This window comes from Mercenaria mercenaria, chromosome 15, assembly GCF_021730395.1.
Source record: "Mercenaria mercenaria strain notata chromosome 15, MADL_Memer_1, whole genome shotgun sequence".
NCBI lineage: Eukaryota > Metazoa > Mollusca > Bivalvia > Venerida > Veneridae > Mercenaria > Mercenaria mercenaria.
In genome coordinates, this window is record NC_069375.1 from 67005173 (window position 1) to 67026020 (window position 20848).

The following is a 20848-nucleotide window of genomic DNA, read 5'->3' on the forward strand; positions in this document are numbered from 1 at the left end:
TGGTTTTATGCACATTAAATAATGTCCCAGTAATTAAATTCCATGCAGGATTAGCATCGCTTTTAGCAATATTAAAAATGGTTTATCTCTTTACTTTCTTTCCTTAAGGCAGATTATAGGTAATGGTGTTGTTCTTCCACCAGCAATTGTGCTATTTTCATTATAGGATTTATAGTCATCAGATCCCCAATCTGAGCGTTGAATTCTTTATGTGAGGAAGCCATGCAGCTGCCTTAGGGAAGGTCGGTGGTTCTGCTCTGGTACCAGTTCATGATGAAATAATGCACGCAGAGGCACTTTGAGTCTTCCTCCACCTTCGAAAGGTGACAGATGGATATATAATTTTGATGTGTCTTTCCTACCTTCTGGTTGGCCATGACCATATCAAAGACAATGTTCGGAGAACTTGAATAAACTTTGTGAGAAGTTTAATTGTTGTAGGGAAGCTTGTATTGAGACCTTCTGGCTTGTTTTGGTCTAGGTTTGATTTGTTGCCCAAAATTTATGAAATGTTTTTGCTCAGTTGCTTCAGTTATGAATGAGATGTATTGCAAAATATAATCGGTAGATGCCTCACAGAAACAAGGCGTATTTCTTTGATTTAGTGTGCTTTAATCGAAGTTATTGCATCTAAATTTGCCCAGTAGGTTCAGCTTGTGTGAGACATATAGACCAAACATGGTATGTTTTTGTTTTTTCAGAATCCTGGAACAGTGGTTAGGTTAACTGCCCCCCCCCCCCCCCCCCCCCCCCCCCCCCACCACCGTTACATGACTGAAATACTGTTGAAAAACGGCGTTAAACCCAAAACAAACAAACAAATCGTCTTGATAAAGAGATGGTAAAATTTCCATATTAATCGAAATTAGTACAGTGTTCATGAGATCTCGCACAGTTACGATTATGAACCAAATTTATTTGAACATTGGTGCAGTTATGTCCCTTGGTTTATGCAATTTATGTCGCTACCAATTCTAATAATAATTTTGAAAGAAAGTATCCAAATAGAGATTTATTAGTAAAGATATTACAAAAATTGATGTCACATGTTATTATGAGAACTACATGTATTTACATTACAAAATATTTTAAACCTCATGTCATCATTGTTAGTAGTATACACATTAAATTTATAAGCATACACAACAAAAGACAAGTACATTTACATAGAATATGAATTGTCACGGCAACCGTATTTCACATAACATTCTCATACAAATTAGCACGAAGGCAAATACACATGTAACATGTTAGTACAGACATTGACTTTGTACAGTTCAAATTTTTGACTAGTTTATGAATAATTATGAAGCTCCAAAATCTTCAAGTACAATGAACCACTAAGTTTTCAAGAAACGTAAGCTAATTTACAAAATGTAATGTTTAATGTAATAAAATAATTTTTAAATTATACAAAAAAAAAAAACAAAAAAAAACTGGAAATCAGTCTTGATCTTCAGTCCCATCACTTTATTTTTCATTACATTTAGCCTGATGCTTCCCTGTACTCTGTGATAACACCAGGAGACGTCGAACAACTTGTCCAAGGTGGTGCATGTTTTCCTTTTTCATCTCGTTAGTTAAGCACTCTGACGGTTCCTGTCTGACTTGTATGTCTCCTGTAACCTGCAATATACCATTACAAAGATGTAAGACAACGCAGCTGAGCATGAAATCACAATATATTTAACCTTATATTTGTAACACCTGTAGGTGCTAAGTCAGTAATGGCAGACGGAAGAAATTAAAGTCAACACAGTTTTAAGTTCATGGTTGTAATGAGCAATATAGATTGCTAAAAGTTATTAATAAACTTTATAACTGATTCAGTAGTCCTTAGCAATACATCACAGATTCGTAATTCTGATGTAAAACAGCTCAAAATATCTATAGTAATCAGATGTTCATTACTATTTAAACAACGTTTGATTCTTTTGAACCATGGTAATTAGACTGTACATCTCATTAATGTAGGTGTATTAAGTTATCAGGCATACAATATCGCACGACTAAGTTTTACTAGTGGCGTAGCAGTTTAAAAGAGTAGTCTAATTTCAATATACTTTTTACGTAGGCGTGAAGGTTAAGGTTTTTCCAGCGGCTCACTTATATTTATAGAGAAAAAAAGTCTGGGAAGTAAAGTCTTAACACCAATGAAATAACGCGGTCTAAAAATGTCGACCAATTAAATGAGCCGTTACAGCCAGCATCTCTGGCAAATCTGTCAGAATGCCGCCATCTTGAAAGACATCTCCCAGTTGAAATATCTTTAGTGATAAAATACATAAATGTAAATAGTTGAAAGTTATCTATCATGAAACAAATGGATGCTTTGGAATATAAAGAATTTATCCATGCAAGTTAAGGTTGGCAGAACTGCTTATTTTATCAGGTAGAGGGCGAAAGACATGTCTTTCACGAATGAACTGAGCGAAAGACATTTCAAACTATGGCGCTCACTCAACTTTCGAGCAGAATCGATCTGAAAACATCCTATAGTATATGTTACAGTAAAAGTTGAATTGACAAAATGATGGTAGAAACCTTACTTAAAACCCTTGAAATTATGATTACCTCAGATTTACTGTAGAATACTGTAAAAATTTCTGGAAAACTCGGCGTTATAGACAACCGGAAGTGAAAGATTCCGCGTTAAATCTCAAAACATTCTTGAGAAAATCTGAAGAAATCATGCATATATCAGTCTAACATCAAACTTAAAGTGACTAAATTGTCACATAATGATAATGTGACTATTGAACTAAACTGTTTTTCAAATGGAACTTGATTTCAAGAAGATTGACAAAGTCTTTCAGTTCTATCAAATGTCTACCCAAATGTCTATCGAAATGTCTATCAGTTCTTTCAACTTCAGATATTAGAATCTAGCTTTCTTGAGGCGTTAAAAAGTGTATAATAATAGAATTTCAGGTCTTATTGTATAATAAAACACACATAGATAAATGCAGCGAGCGTCTTTAAGGAATGATTTTACATCCTCTGTTTTCTATAGATTTAATAAACATCAACCCTTTTCAGACATGTTTATTCAGTTACGAATTATTTAGTGTCTATCCTCCACAGAGATGCTCACATAAATATACACGTAAAATAAAACCCGAAGAATCATATTCTAATTGACACAATGCTTTTGCAAAAGACAGAACACCAAGAGTAACCCAGAATCGTGCTCATTAACATGCCTGAAGACTGGTGCAAGAAAAAGTATAGTCCATGGAATTTTCAAAGGTACCATCAGATAGACTTAAAAAGGAAAACCGAACGTCCAGTTGCAAAATCGTTCGGTTTGTATCGAAATAATTGAATGTCAAGGAAGTTTGAAGTTAACATGTCGCAAGCACCTGTAACGCCAAAGTTTCTTTCATTTTAGGCATTGGACAATTAAAGGTGGTGACCATTTTTCGACTAATCGATGAATGATTTTGTGTGCTTAGATAACCAGTGAATGCTGTTTCGCTTTGTTTGTGTTTCTTGTCGGATGTTAGTCTTGGCTGCCAAGTCACCTTAATGTTGAAGGTGAGGTTGGAATGCATCGAACGCTTTCAAACTCAAGTATCATTTTACAAAGGCAGCTGATCATTGCTTTTCAGTCCGTACCGTTAAAAAACTTTAAAAATTATTTATCATACTTATTGTTTTGTAAGTCATGGTATTCATCTCCAAAAGACTTGCAAAATGCAGTGCTGATTTCCCTTTCTTGAAAAAAATAATATGAAATACTCCCACTACTCGATCGGCGACACTGTCGACGTTTGGATAGCGCATGGTTTGCGGCGTTATGTTTTTGCAGTTCTTCAAGAATCCTACTTAAACCCTCTGCCGAAGTTCGCTAACTGATCTCATTCCACATTACACGAGCTTTGATTTACAAATTACTTGTCACACGTGTTAAATATTATATAATCTACCAGACCGACACTAAGACAAATTTGCGTTTGGTTTGAAATTTTATTACTGTCTCAGTTTAATTTAAAATAATATTTACGTGTATAGACATTGTGTGTATTTTTAATGTATACTGGATTTATGCGATTATATTATTCTAAAAAAGGGTATAATTATGAAAAGGACGTAATATCAAAATAATCAATGTCTTAAACTTTTACTCAGTCTCTACAAACAAAAAGAAGTGTATCTGACTGAGTTAAAACAGTTACTGAAAATTCTGTTTTGACATATGTGTATTTATTCTACCTTGTCATCCGCCACGCTTAAATAGACGCTCCTTCTATCAAGCTTCACCATAAGTGAATTTCTATGTAACAAGCAGAGACAACGAGACAAATGTTGGACACAAGTTAGAACATCCTTTGACGTAAGGGTAATGTCTTTATTGTCTAGGTCGTCCAGGCTTACGAACGTCTGGCCAAACCCATCTGCTTTTGTTATAAAATACCGAAACAGGCCTTTAAATGGACGAGTTTTCCGGACTGAAACAAGTCATAAATAAGTTATATGTATAAAATTTGTTTTAATCTATTATAATAAGTCATACTTTTTATATAAAATTATAAAATGTATAAACATTTTAATTCATTACACATGTCTCGGAAACGTACGTTACAGTGGTATAAATCAACTATATACATGGCTGTTTCCTATAGAACAATTCCTCATCTATTCAGGCTTTGTATTTTCAATTCATACTCATTTTAAAATCTATGAAACAAAAGTGTGTTTTAAGTAGAAAAAAGTTATTGGCCTAAAGGCTGCAAATACATATAGTGAAACGAACAAAAACAAACCTCTAATAGGCGATCTGTAGGAGGAGGCCATCATTTTTGTGTCCTGTTGTGCTTGTGCTTTCTGGTTGTGAAATATAAAATGTTATACATTTTATTTATACAACAGTACAAACAATGTTTTCCCTTATTAAAAATCAAAATACTATAATCATTTGTGGCATTTCGAAACGAGTATTTTATATAAAGTAGAAGCTATCTTCCTTGCTCTGCGCTACATGTATTCTAACATCCATTTAGTCCAGTTTAGCTGATAATTGCAATAGCTACATTTTTGAAGACACTGTGAATTTAAATTCTAAGACAATTCATTCTGTCGGCCCTAACTATATATTCGACCTTACCTCATATTGTTGGAATTGTTGGAATAACAATACAATACCTTTTTCCCGAGAAGGGCAGTTAACGTGTAAAGAACTGGATTTAGCGCGGAATTGACTGGAAGTATAAACACGGCTGTCCAGGCATACACCTCACCAGGAATCACGTGACCAGACATTGCCATCATCCCTTATGTTATAGAAAGAAATTTAGCATGTTATCTTATATTATTTGTTCTTACTGATAAACCAGATTTAAGTAACTTAAATTGAAATCAATGATGTTGATATTAATTCTCGTGTTGGGCGACCAGTGAAGTTTCCACTTTTCTCTATTTGATAACGTGTTAGAACCAACATAATATGTCTCAAAAAGTAATTTGCTCTGAAATGAGAATTCCGATGCGCAGTATTATATCACTAGCTGCGCCCTCGCCTTCGCATCTGAACTCCTATCAATGATTTTATTCAACAATAAATCATTGTTTGCGATATATTATTGCTTAAATAATTTTCTGTTTGCAGAAACAGCAAACGGTAACACGTAATACGGAAATTTTAAATTCTCATAACGGGCCAAGTGCCTTAACTGAAAAAGTAAATGTATGAGATAAGCCATGTTTTCCACTAGGAAAAATAATAACGACTTACAGGTATGACTAATTGAATCACAGAGCATTCTTACCCATTAATCCGATGGGGAACCAGCAAAGAAAGTCTGTGGTCACAACAAGGAATAGGTTTCTTGCAACTGTAAGTTCTCTTCGTCGTCCAGATCCGCTCTTGCCCTTTCTCGTAGACGATCGTCTTATGCCTGATGTTGCCTTTTTAATTTCCCAATAAATAATGACCTGTCCGATAGCTATTAAACAAAATGTTACAAAGTTCAGTCCGACAAAAATGATTATAGAGTACAACCATCCTGGCGGCCGGTCTCTGGTCAGCGGTAGCGCAATGCAAACGCCTGATTTTGAATAAAACTTATCCTGAAAGTAATCTTTGTACAAAATTGGGATCAGTCCAACAGACACTGAAACCACCCAGGCAATGCCCGAGGAAATCCCGGCATTTTTCGTGTTAAAACGCATTTGACCAAATGGGTATTTGATTACCAAAAGCCTGTCAAGAGTAATAAGACAAAGAAAGAAAACACTGGCCTCTGATGATGCGGTAGATAGAAATCCTGCTAGAGTACACCACCCACTGTTCCTCCAGTAGTCGTCCATGAAGGTGTATCTTAAATAGAATACATATATGAGCCGTGCCATGAGAAAACCAACATAGTGGCTTTGCGACCAGCATGGATCCAGACCAGCCTGCGCATCCGCGCAGTCTGGTCAGGATCCATGTTGTTCACTAACAGTTTCTCTTTTTCCAATAGGCTTTAAAAGCGAACAGCATGGATCCTGACCAGACTGCGCGGATGCGCAGGCTGGTCTGGATCCATGCTGGTCGCAAACCCGCTATGTTGGTTTTCCCGTGGCACGGCTCAATTATGTTATTTCTCAATAAAAATTGATAAATATCCCTAAATACGTTTAATGTAGTGTACCTACAAACAATTATGTTCTTACGTGTAGTGGTGTAATCAAATGCGACCACAGAGCATGATTATCCTAATTTGTTTTAACATTCGTCATTTTTGGAATATGCTCCATGAATCGACGTAGGAATATTAGCTGTTCAAACACAAAAGAAGTTGATGTCTTTAAAAATGTTACAAGTCAAAAGTATGGAATGTTGTATAATAAATGCGATCTTATAGTGAGTTTCAGGTGTCTCGTAATTAAAACTACAATTTTAATTCAAGAAACAGTGAAGGGGATAGAGATTGTAGCAGATGTCAGAACAGAAGAAATAACATGTAGCAATAGTTACAGAAACATGTAAATAAGTTAGTGCATGTCATAAATAACATGCCATATCTAGGAACAGTGCTAAAGGACAATTTTGATAACCAATATTCAGAATACCTTTTCCGGTATGCAGCGTCCGCTACTGCAATGATTATTAGATAAATTCCCATAAGGAAATCCGCCACAGCAAGATTTGTCACAAATATTCCAAAACCCAGTTTCAGCCTTTCTCTGTCGTAGACTAAACGGTAAATAACAGATAAGATATTTCCAAAAAATGCGAGTATTCCGATAAGCCATAGCATTGTTTGGAGTGCAGAAACCCGCAACAAATCTGCACACGAAGAAAATTCGTCTTTTTCAGGAAAACAGTCTTTATCTGCTAAATAGTTCGGACGAACACAGCAGTACTTAAATGCAGGTGTATGTAAGGAAGTTATTCCTGATACACCTCGAAATAGATCTTTATTGAAGAGTGTTATTTTATTATTTTCAATGTCGACGATTTTCACATTCATACCTGAAAATACGTTGTCTTCCATTTCATGTATATTGTTATCAGATAATTTTAGTTCATCAAGATTTAAACCAGCGAAAGTGTGAGAGGAAATTTTATGAATATTCGCACCCGTTATTTCAATCTTTCTAATACTAGATAGACCGTTAAGTGAATATGGCTCAAAAATGTGTATGTCCCTATTTCCTAGCAAGTTCAGCCTTTTTAGCTTTCGCAGTCCAATGAATGAAAAACTTGGAATTTTGATTAATTTGTTATAGCTGAGGTCAAGTATCCTCAAGTTATCCATTGATCGAAATATATCTTTGGTCATCTCCTTTATCTCACACATTGAAAGATTTAAAGATATCAGGTATGGAAAATTTGACATAGGCCTAAGTAGTATTTCTCGCAGTCCAGTGTTTCCGCTTAATTCAAGCAAACGGGAATTTTTGTGCAGATAAGGTAAAGTTTCATTGTCCACGTCAGCAGAACTACAGTCGGTCGTATACTCTACGCATGTGCAGTTTTCCGGACATGAGTAGTCGCAAAATCGCTCGTCATCACCGTGCAAACACTGTGCCTGTCCATCACATACTTGCTCCAATGGAATGCACGTCTTACTTGCAGAACATTTATACTCATTTGGACAAAGCACCATTGCTGCTTCTGAAAACAACAAAACATCAAATTAACTCATTGCAATACTTATTTACTCTCTGATTTTTACATGTTCAAGAATGGCCGTTTCTAAGATACCTAATTTACAATAAACAATAATGTTAAAATAGTAAATTATAAGTAATGTCATCAATATGACCTGTTTTTTAGATGTTTTCAAGGCACATACATACCGTTGTCTCCGTAATCTGTTACTTTATTTGTTTGTTTTTTTTACACAAAGTATCTTCTATACTTACTGTCGTAATTTCTTGTTAATACAATGAAGTGAAGTCGTCAATCTGCGTATAAGCTCCGGTCATTGCATAAGAGAAGACATTGAATTTGAAAATAATGATAAGCATATTTTGATAAAATTCAAGTTACTACCTATTAAAAAGTAAGCTTAGTTGTTGAACAAAATTTGATATACACAAAAATAACATCAATAATAATAATAATAATAATAGTAGTAGTAGTAATGATGATGATGATGGTGATGATGACATATCATACCTTTGCATAGTTCTGGAAAATATTTTGCTCCAACTGCAGCCAGCTTCTCCCATGATTTTACAACGATATCAGTAACGAATGGGAATGAATTTAAATCAGAATTTTCATAAAATGGGTCCTGTATAATTCTGTATATCAGAAACTCTGGTCTCGACATTATTTCTGCGAACATCATCTCTGCAAGAATGTTTGTCTCATTACTGCTTTGGAAAAATAAAATTCCTCTTGATTCTTTCTTTGAAAACTCAATTCTGTTGACAAAATCTGATGCTATCATTGAGTAGTTGCAAATAAACTCTCTATTTGTTGCGCTGTATGGATTTATCACTGTATCAGATATATCCAGGAAACGATGGTCAAATTCTAGCTTGTCTGGACGAGTTGTTATTTTGTAGCGAAGCTCTCTAACAACACTGTTAGGTGTATAAAATTGCGTCGCCATTTTCTTTATTTTCTGATGTTCCTCTTTACTTTTAAAATCCTCGTAGAGAAAGAGAACTTCACGATCTGCATCTTGGCAGCCTTAAGAAATATGATAAAATAATTCACATGATATTTGTTTCGCAAACCTTTATATTCACAGAAATAATTTAATATCAAGAATATGACAGTCATTTACAGATATACTAAGACATTTTACTCAGGAAAGTTTGGTCTTACTCTAAACACATAAAAATATTGCTTTTGATAGAACCGTTAGATATCTTCATTTATTTTTATATCCCATGAAGTCATCCTTGTTTACCAAGGAAAATTACAAACACCTACTTTAAATACTTGCTTGTTGAACTTTTCATGTTTTTGCTAGCAACTGTAATGTTTAACATCATTGTTTATACATGAATGCAACATTTTCATCCATCGTTTTAAATTGAAATTTCTTCGTGTTAATTAACGTACCACATTCTTCCTCATCCTGTCCACCAGGGCATTGTATCTTTCCGTCACATATAAACTTCACCGGCAAGCAAAAGCTTCCTGGACATTTAACGGTGTTAATCGGACAGCTGAAATGTTCTGAAAACAATAAAATATTCATAAAAAGATTGGTTTGATAGGTCTACTTTTAGACCAATCAACGTTTTCAGTACAATTTGATTATCTCTATCAGATTTATGTATTTTGTTTGGTTTATTGTTGAACCGACACTGTATTTGTCATACAGCGATTTCCAACTTTCAAATGTCGAAAAATTCCTGCTGTGGCACTCCAAACATTCTTTCAGGTGGATAGAAACACGGAGCTTCTGCAAGACGGCTTGGAAACGGCAACCGCGCTAAAAACAAGTCCTATGAGGTCAAATACTCAAAGAAACAAAACATTTAATAGCAAATAAATTGCGTAAAGCTATCAACGACGATAAACAACTTCTTTTTAGAGATAGGGACTTTAATCTAGGTACTGCAAATATTTCATTGTTTCTAATAAACATTTTACAGACTGGTAAACCTAATAATACAGACGAGTCAACCTAATATAACTGTTATTTAAGTCCGAAAGTTACTCGTGTAAGGCAAAATATATTACCACATTCTTGTAGATTTTGTCCAGACCTACTTCCGATTACGAAACCAGCAGAATCAGTGTCAAACACACATCGCACTGGTCCGTTGAGTGCATTGCTTTTCTTTCCAAAGTTTTTCCTTTTTATTACCTCTTTGTCTACTGTCAAAATTAAGTTAGAGATATAAGTAATATCTTGATGTAAACTGTTTGTATATTTTCCTTGTTGTCCAAAACAGCTGTATATTATATTCATACTATAAGAAGCAGGAAAATTGTGCTGCATATTTTTCCATAAATTACATAGTATATGTATATACGCCAGATACTACTAGAATAGTAGTAGTTTCGGTATTGAGTATTTTAAAACAAAACAGTATGGCATATATATGAATGACTCTACACGTCGTTAATGTAAAGAATGTATTTCAATAGTTTGAATTCGTTTTACAGATGCGTAATAACTGAAATCAACATACCATTAGAACAAACGATTGGTCCAACTGTTACCTCCATACCGCGTTTACCCGCATAATCTAGAAATTGTGTTTGTTCCTCAAAGTATTCGAATAACATTAAATTATGATCACTGTCCGTCATTGGTCTTTCATTCGCACAGAAATGAAGTGAACTGAAATAACGTTTCGTAAAGATACACATTTAACTCAATTATTATTGACTGCATCTTTTTCCAAAGAGAAACATTATATTATGAATAGATCCGAAAAAGGTCACATTTCGATCTGTTCATATATTTGAAATTGTCAGTCATCGAAAACGATATTTCTGCGAAACATTCCATATCTTGTTATTTCCATTATATTTTCAGAAAGAATCAGATTGATATACATATATATTTATGATTCGAATACAATTATTAACACTGTATACATGTGTGCACGGAGGTAGATTAGAAAAAAACGCGATTGTAGATTTTGTTTGGCTGACACATGACTTACAATACACCTGATGCATATTTCAACATTTAAAAGAAAGAGGTGAAATACCTAGAAAGCATGTTGCTTCGACTACCGAGGACTAAAGTGCAAGACGAATTGCAAACTTTGCTTCACAACTGGAAAATATATAATTCGCTTGGTCGAACAAGAAAATATGACTTTCTGATGAAGTAATGTTCGCCATGTTCGAAATCCGGCATTTAAATACACAAACACTCAAATCTAACACCAATGATGCATACCTATTAACAGTATCGTATCGATAAGGAGCAACTGTCATAGTTAGACAGGCACAAGTATCGGAAGCATATCCAAGAGTATGATTTCCATAATTAGCTAATGCTTCATAGGCAGGGATACAAGCCTGTGTTATCTGAAAGAGCAAATTTTCATGTTTTGAATTAAAACAGCTAAATACACATGTTTTTTTTTCACACTGTGCTTTCCTTCTAGACATTCAGTAAATATGTGACATGTTCAAGGAAATAACATTTTTTTTAAAAAGTTATGTAACACAGCCTCATTTGTGAAACAATTTTCAAATAGCGGTACAGCTATTATCGTGATTATACTAACTTTTTTTACGTCACTTTCAGTTTACGATTTCCGCATTCTGCGTATAGATACCGAAAAACCTAACATTAATTCGTATTTGCACGAATGTAGCCACACAGTTAAATTCGTATTATATAAGAAACATCATTATCTGATCGATGAAATAGTAAAACCTGAACACTTGGGATAAATGTGTTATTCAAAATGTGACTTCACCGAACACTTGTCTTTACAATTCTTTTACATTCAAGAAGGTCAATTGTTGTTTAAAAGTCAGACAATCACAGAACGCGTACTATGCTGTTACAAGCATTATTACACTGAAGAAATGTTTTGTAATGCGTTTTGTATTACGTTCGGTTCTGTGATAACAATCTTAACTTAAATGCATGCCTTGGATAGTAAAATTTTCTTTAAATCTCTCTTGGCATCAGATGCATTAACATACAATGAACTACAGAAGGTCATATTTTTAGAATGCAAACTTGTCTACTCAGACAATATACAACACTATATTGAACAGATTAGCTGTGATTGGTAAGTTAAAAATTACAATGCCTAAGATTTACACATGAAAACCTTGTAGAATACTTACATTCTGTAAACAACTGTAGCTATTGTTTTGAAAATGTGACGAAATTATGACTGTGTTCTTCGAGTCTTTATCGTCGAAATGAATTTGCTCGAGACCATTCCTAAAGTTTAAAATTTATCAGAGTTAGCAAATGAAAATTGCTGCATAATAATCTTAATTTACATATTAAGCAAATCGAAGTTTTAAAGTTGATGAATGAAATGTCCTAGCCAGCAAAATAAAGGTTTAAAAGCTATAGTTATATAATTAAAACTTACTGTGAAATCATTTAATTTCGTGGGCACGAAATTTCGTGGTTTTGGTCAAAACGGCAATTTCTTTGGGATATGAATTCGTGGATTTCAACTTTTGAACATAAAATGAATGGGAATTTTACTTGTTTGTTGGGATTAAATTTCGTGGATTGACTCAACCACGAAATCAACGAAAAATAGTCCCCACACGAATATTAATGATTTCACAGATTTATATATAAAACAATTTAGTTTAGAAAAGTGCAAAATAACATAAATTTAAATATTTTCATAATTTTCCAAGTCACATTTAATAAACTCAATCAAACATTATCAGATAAAAAACGAAATCAGGTCTATCATCTATGTTCTCTTTTGGCCTGTTTGTTTGTTTCGTTTAGTTCTATCTCAAGCGGACATATTTCATATCGTGTGTTTCAAGCTGTTAGTGGAAATCATCATCGTTTACTCTAAACATTGTTTCAGGCAAGGGCTGGCACATGGTTAAGAACCACCAACTTTCTGTTAGCCAGTTGGTAAGTTTTTCACAGAGATTTTAAACTCCATGCAAGGTTTTGCGCGACGTTCAGCACTCGAACATAAAGAATCTCTGATTAAGAATGATCAGCTACTTACAAATTGCTATATTTTGTAGATGTTACTTCAAAATTATGAAATACTGTATAAACTGTTCCTTCTGTACTCGCTGCATCAAAATTGCATTCCACCTCGGTTTCATCTGAAAAAATTCAGTACATGGATGCATCTAGTAATATTTTTGTTTGTACAAATATCCTAGGGTATATTAAAAACAAACCACGACCTTTTGACGTACTTTTCGTCTCATATGAACTTCCTGGACGCCATTTTGATGATACAGTTACAGCTTTACTGCAAACTGAAAGATATGCAATTGAAGGTCTTAACCGAAAAAATCACAAAAAATCTATACAAGTACTGGTACACTACTACATTAATTCAATGAATTCAATAAAACGTTTAGATGCTAAACACGAAGTCTTCAAGCAATGTGAATGCTATATTTATCAATTTTCGGTGTAAGTTATGTATCATTACCATCATGGAAACATAAAAGCATATACTAGCGCACATTTATTCTTCAACGGATTTTAAAACAGGCTAAGGGAACTGAAACAGAAGTTATTGTCATCTCATCACTGCAAAGTGTGTCTTCCTTATTTCTGATGATGTTACCTTTGTAGGTTGCTTTATAATGAGCTTTTAATCCTGAAGTTTCCTTTGTTTTGTATTACTGTTCGTTAAACGTAATTTTATTTATGAGTTCTCTAAATATTAGATTGAATTGAGGGTTGAATTGAAAAAAATAAATATTATTTTCACTCGTAGTATGAAATTTAAGCTTTTTTGAAAATGAAAACAAATTTAATTCCAACCATCATTTGGTATTTCAAACATTCCGAGAACATTGAAAAAGAACCTCTTTTCGTCACTAGTAAATAACTAATAATAAAGTGTTAAAGAACAAAATTCATTACAAATGATATCTAACATACATTTTGAACATCTATTAATACATATAAAGCAGTTTTCGGGTAGTTTTAACATCGTGCATCCGAAAATGTATTTGCTTGTTATAAGGGGTATTGAGACAAAGGCTGCTACTAATGAAAATTTATGAACATTTTGAAATATGTCAAACTTTATCCGGTAACGATTTAAAATAGTTTTGCCTTCAGTTTGTTTTATCAAGCAATATGTTGAACATATTACAGCACGTGCTAAATAATATAAGCATACTTAATTTGTAAAATCCATTTTTCTGGTAACCTGCAGTCCACCATTCTTCACAAGAATAATGAAGTGGTTGACCACATGCTGTTTCGTCAGTTTCATCTTTACAATCGACATTTTTGTCACAAACCAGTCGCTTTGGAATACATCTTGTAAGATCACAATGAAAAGAGTTGTCATTACAGACATCTGAAGTGTGTAAACAGTTCTACAATCAGATTCATTTTTTTTTTGCTTCATAATGTTTATCTAAACTTTATTAAATGGAATACTACAATTGACTTACAATGTACATAAAATTTTAAACATTAATAATAAAATGTATCAAAGTTGTATGCACGTTTGATCAGTTGAATTTCCTTAATGAACTTCAATTCAGCCGATAATGCGGAGTAAAACCTGTATCTGGTATCTGTTATACAGAAACGCAACAATCAAACATGTATCTGGTATACAGAAACCTAACAATAAGTTAAATCTGTATCTGGTATATAGAAACTTAACAATAAAGCCTGTATCTAGCATACCGAAACGAAACAATCAAACCTGTAACTGGTACACAGAAACCTAACAAGAAGTTCAATCTGTATCTGGTATATAGAAACATTATCTAATATACTGAAACGCATTTTAAAACCTAACCGCGTAATAGTAACTGTAATGTAAAACTGAACATAAAATTGTCAGTACACGGATTCACGCACACATATATTCAAGTTCTTCTCTAAGTCATTAGCAGCAAAGTGCTCCATTTTGATACATAAATCAGTATGAAAAACAGGAATAGAAAACACATTATGCAAGATAAGGGGCCCGTACCATTTCGCATCAGATCTTTTTATTTAATTAATGTGTGACTTTCTGCAACAACAAATTAAATCAAATATATACAGAAACAAATTTTGTCATATTTTACCGCAGTTTTCTTCGTCTGAACCGTCTAAGCAGTTTTCGTAGGCATTGCATCTGTCTTCGCCCGGAATGCATTGTTGATTTCGACAGCGGTATTCGGTCGGTAAGCACAGTGGGTAATCTAAATATTGATTTAACTTTAGTTAACAATTAGAAGGAGGAACATCATAATATGAATATGATATGCAAAAACAGTTGAAAGTTGAAATCTCGAACTCGCTTATCTAGAAAGTACGGCCATCTCGAATACATTTTAAGTCTAATTTTGGTTACCTCTAAGTATAATCCCTTGATTCCTTGAAATTCGAGATACATAGTTTAAAAGGATTTTTCAATGAACTGTTCTAAGACCGAAACAATTTTCTTATAAAAACATGCTTAATGAATTATACAATCACATTGTATCACATGTCGTATAGTGATCAAAATGAATTTAACATTTTACCAGAGTAAATTTTCGTTGAAAGTCCAGGGTCAAAGATTATAAATTTGGTAAAAATCAGATCCTTGGAATTTCAAGCGTGTGCAGCATTGCGACAGAGAAGTTGATATGTTTTTTTTATATATAGGTTAAAATAACCTGGGGTCATTCACATATTTTCTTGACATTACAAGACTTGTTTTATTTGACAAAGTTTTCTACATTAAATGTTCGTTGACGACGACTGACACACAATCACACTTGTATATTAAATTAAACTAATCAATTATTTAAGAAAGTGATTAAAAACAGACATATTACATCATGATGAACTCAGCAAAGAATAAAAAAGTATCCTTACCGCAGTTTTCATCTGTGCCATCCATACAGTCCACTATAAAGTCACACATTTGACTAATATGTATGCAACCGCCATCTTCACAAGCATATTCATATTTGGAACATACAGATTTCCCTGTAATCAGAACAGCAAAGATAAGGCAATTCGTTCAACCTAAGCTTTGAATAAAATTTAATTCTCAAATGTCCATAAAATGTCTAATTCAATATTTTATATATCCTGTAGTCTACACAACAAAAATAAACCGCAAATATAGAGTTGAAACCTGTTTTTGTTATACAACGCACCTTATAATCAACCACCTCCATGTTCAGACATTACAGGGACAGTGTGCTAATACAACCAATGGTAACAAAAGGCGAATGCATGCCCTTAATATTACTAAGATTTTAAAAATGTATCTGTGTTTTGGAAAACATGAAAAGTGGGTTTTACACAGAGGGGAAGTAGTGCACTTGTAGGCAAGTTACAAATTAAACAGTAGACGGACACTGTTACAAGTCGATACTTCAAGATATGAATTAAATTGAACTATACAATATAAAGCTTAAATTCAAGTGTACACAAAATTTAACATAAAACATTGTAACAAAGCACATATTCACAATTTATTTCAAACATTTAAGCAAAATTATAGTACATCGCCCGACATACGAAAATAAACATTGAATTGACACATATTTTATCAAGAAACATAACTGCGAAAGACAGTTTAAGATTAAAAAGAGGCCTACATGTACATATTACAAATAATTAGCCCTACCCTTACTAAAGGAACAATTGATTTCATCAGAAGCGTCAATGCAGTCTACCACGCTGTCACATCTAGCAAGCATTGACACCCATTCCTGATTTTCACATTGAAACAGTGAATACTTCTCTTTTGTATCCAAAATATCACCGGGAAGTGTTCTGTTCAGCATTAGCTGATGCACTGTAATAAATTAACAAGTAAATTGATTGTTTAGTCTCTGAAATGCAGTATTGCATGAATATTATAGATTTGGTTTTTGTCCATGCCTTGTCATTTGTACTTACAACACATTTCCAAGATTTGTCTAATGAAATTCTGCAGTTTATTTACGAAAAACGTTAGATTCTTTGTTATATTAGCTAGATAATTCGAATATGCTTTAAGCTTGATCCAAATTTTACAAAGATATAATGCGTTATTTTATGACGTACAATACAACATATACACATCTTCAGGTACTAGATTTATGATGACAATCGACAAATTACTTATTCTTCGTATGCGATTTCGTATTTTCTACGGTATTTACAAAAGGCCATGAATACATTCAGCTATATTTACGTCCACAGAAAGTCGAACACATAATTACACGGAAATGGCCAACTGTCATTACGGATCCTTTACCATAATTACTGAAATTTTGTTCAGTTACCGTCAGTTGTGCAATTAGCTTCGTCCGAAAGGTCCGAACAGTTTGGGATACCATCACACAAATTAGTCCACGGAATATCTTCGCCATAGCTACACGACGCCGTCTTATTTGTGTTGACTAAATCCATTGTAAAGTTCTTGAGCTGGTATTTATCTGATTGGAATTTTAAACACATATATCTTATGTAGAAAAATAAGCCAGCAATAAAGATACAGCCTCAATAAAATTCAAATTCGGAAAATGTCTTCCTTTTTGAGTTCACACCACAAAATAATAACCAAATTACCAAAGCTGAAATAAACATAGTGTCAAAGCGATGTCTTAGGCTACTGTAAGTCGTGGGTTTGGAAAATACGACGGATGAAATCAATATGAAATCACCAGTTGGTAATAGAAGGGTTACAATGGTAAAATCCTTCAAATCATTTCTCACATTTTGATGACACGCTTATAATAATTAAAATAGATATAATGTTTCTTACTTTGATGACGTAGATGAGCAACTTTCATGCGTTTGCTAACCTAACCTATGTATTCAAGGTTAGGATAAGTCTTAACAGTTGCTAAAATATCAAATTCCACTTTTTGCTTTATATGTTACTCATTTTTACCACGGAAAAGGTAGCAAATGAGCGTTCGATTGTCAAATTTCTGATTAGACCATTTGCAACATGTTTAGAGACGTCACATGGAGTCATATAGTGACTACTTTGGCAAAACTGAATCAGACTTAATAGCCTCATTCTGTTTCCTTTCCTTACTTTAGTAAAAAAAAATCATTAATCTTAGAAAAAAGGCAGTGCTGAGCAATTAAGTGCAGGGTTTATTAATAAGTTAACGAAGCTGTATATAAAACAGCAAAATATACTGTTTATAATTATAATCATAATACGAAATGATATTTTGGAAGAAGGGAGTATGTGTCCTAACATTACGTAAGTATAGCAGGATTATTAACAAAAATACGCAACAAATGTCAATGTTTCTGAAGCATCGGACAGAAACCGTGTGCATCCACGTGCCCACCAAGTCGGCACAGGTCAACATTAAGCGGAATATATCATTGTCAGAATATTTTGTATATTTGATATATTGATAACGTAACACATACATTGTATATAGCGAAAAGGGAACCAAGTATTTGTTAAAGTACTCGTTGTAAATTACTGTGTACAAATTTGGACTAATCAAAAACAAGTTCTTTAAATAGCACCAATCAAACACTTCTGCTAGGGTATGAATTTGCAGACGGATGACAGTGATTCATTTTTTATCCAGCGATTGACGAAGACACATCGAGGATTCAACTGATAATTTATCCAAGTACATTGATGAGATACACTGTCAGGGCGGATAAATTATTAAAATGAACACGTTTGACGTTCATTGACTAAAGAAGAGTTGCTGTATTGTAATTAGGTGTCAAGCCTTAAAGTTAACCTTTTTACGGGATAGACGATAGCAAATACAGGCTTAGTATCGGACAGCTAAGACAGACACATATTGTTTGGTAAATTACTGAGACAGTAGGAGAGTTCCAGCTTACAGACGAGGTTCAACGTTATTGGCGAAGTACAGCAAAGGAATTAGGGTCATACCTAGTTTAATGCTATATGTTATGGCATATATGCGCTGCGCAACCAGGAGTCAGGGCAATCATATTGAGTTGCAGGTGCGATGGGACTCGTATGTTGTTGATTCAAAGACATCATCTGACGGGAACGTCCACAAAAGGAACAGTCAAGCATAATATCTCCAGTATATAGGAGTTTGAGCTGATTATCATTAGTTGAAGGTTGTTAGTGTGAAATATTGAGTGATTTGTCTAATCCCTAAAATTATCTAGCCCATAATTGAACTCATTTACGAATCATTTGTACACGAATCATTTAGACGAGGTAGCCAGAAAAAATATATATGAGATATATAATCTCACCAGCTCTACGTTTTAACAAAGGTCATTCTACATAGTTTGTCAGCTAGTCTGAGACATTTCATTGCTCAAGAAACTAAAGGCGTAGGCACTTCTCTGGGTCATATAATTCGTATCCTGACAATTATAAACAGACATAGCGGACTCGGTGATCCCAGGGGGCCAGTAAATGTGTATGAATTGAATGATGACACGAACAGTTTCTTACAATCAAATGAACAGGGTTCAGATTTAGTTGCAGGGTCCATCGTAAAACACCATAAGAATCCTTCATTATATGGGTCACGGCAGTAATTATGTGCTTCGGCTACCGATCTATCGGGAAACTGTGAGTCTAAAAATAGTTCATGATCATGTGGTTCGAGGGAATTCCATGGCTGGCACGCTATCCCAGATCGTGTCGTGTTCCATTGGCCCGAATATGATGAATGTGTGTAGTAACACCGGTCCTCTGCTGTATCTAAAATGATATGAATGTTTATGATCGTCAATATAAAAGTGGCCATAGCAGTAGTTATAACAAAATCAAATCAATCAAATGTCGTATCTGTATCGATAATAGACCTTAACTTGAAACTTGATAACATATTTTAGTTAAGATTAGCTAATTTTCAATTGGGTTGAAATGTGATCTTTTGTGGTGTAAACGATTTCTAGTAAAATTGAAAACTGTAAAAAATTAAATTCAAAAATGGTTTTGTAAACCATAACACCCTACACACTGTAGTATTGACATGCTGAAAAAAATATTTTCCACACTAAATATTCCCTCCCCAAATTAGTTTTATGTTTTTGTCACCAATTCAGTTTAATATCTTTATTACCAATTCAGTATTCCATTTTTATATACATAAAATGAGTAATCAAGGAGAAATTATTTAGTTAATGTGTACTTCTACCTTTTAAATTGCATGTTTCCCATCTCCTACTAGGGTCTGTCGTGTAGCACCATAAAATTCCTTCATAACCTGGGTCCCTACAATGATTCGCCAACTCCTCAAATGAATCATCAGGGAAGAATGACAGCAATTTGTATGGATGTGAATGAGGTTCATGTCTGTCCCACCGTTGGCATGTTCTACCAGAGGATGTTCTACTTAATTTCCCAGTATATAGAGGAATTTCGACTGACTCTTTAGAAAGAAACGAAAGTGATTGATTGAATTACCTTACTATGGTTAATGTACTGAATAACAAAGTCGTGCTATAGGACTGATTTTGTTACATGAATATATTAAACCAATTCCGAACTAAAATGCTAAAGCCACAGAACTGACATGAGAAAAATATAAATGCGAATTATTTTCAATGCTGTGTCTCCTCTCCAGAACAAATGGTCTTTGTGGAAGTATTGAAGTATTTTTGGTTGGATGGGGAAATGTTGTGGTGGTTCATGTCACAGCGACAAAATATAGCTCATAAGTTGACTTTCAATCTTTTGATAATGGCGAAAGACCCTAAGGTACGACCCTTTTACAGTATAAATTCTGAACACTCCATGTTTAGTGTTTGTACAGAGATACAAGTACACCAAATATAGCTGATAAAAACAACGGTTAGATCTTAAGATTTGAAGATTTGTACCG

At 33.9% G+C, this 20848-nt stretch overlaps 1 protein-coding gene across 3 annotated transcripts in view; it reads right to left on the reverse strand.

The window, feature by feature from the left end:
- Window positions 1-997: 997 nt before the first annotated feature.
- Window positions 998-20848, reverse strand: part of LOC123557124 (uncharacterized) — a 51354-nt gene continuing 31503 nt past the window's right edge. Inside the window, exons 26-45 of one of the 3 annotated variants that reach the window (XM_053525509.1) lie at window positions 20162-20395; window positions 19471-19722; window positions 17330-17482; window positions 16693-16857; window positions 15924-16037; window positions 15146-15262; window positions 14236-14418; window positions 13093-13195; window positions 12224-12323; window positions 11316-11446; window positions 10594-10745; window positions 10139-10276; window positions 9512-9628; window positions 8612-9133; window positions 7057-8104; window positions 5769-6319; window positions 5146-5273; window positions 4767-4827; window positions 4216-4451; window positions 998-1626 (exon numbers count right to left, since the gene is read on the reverse strand). In XM_053525509.1, coding sequence (XP_053381484.1) covers window positions 1471-1626; window positions 4216-4451; window positions 4767-4827; window positions 5146-5273; window positions 5769-6319; window positions 7057-8104; window positions 8612-9133; window positions 9512-9628; window positions 10139-10276; window positions 10594-10745; window positions 11316-11446; window positions 12224-12323; window positions 13093-13195; window positions 14236-14418; window positions 15146-15262; window positions 15924-16037; window positions 16693-16857; window positions 17330-17482; window positions 19471-19722; window positions 20162-20395 — 4661 coding nt within the window. In that variant the 3' untranslated portion in view covers window positions 998-1470. Of the gene's footprint in view, window positions 1627-4215; window positions 4452-4766; window positions 4828-5145; window positions 5274-5768; window positions 6320-7056; window positions 8105-8611; window positions 9134-9511; window positions 9629-10138; window positions 10277-10593; window positions 10746-11315; window positions 11447-12223; window positions 12324-13092; window positions 13196-14235; window positions 14419-15145; window positions 15263-15923; window positions 16038-16686; window positions 16858-17329; window positions 17483-19470; window positions 19723-20161; window positions 20396-20848 lie in introns of all 3 variants that reach the window. The other 2 variants (XM_053525508.1, XM_045348409.2) reach the window with 2 other exon arrangements.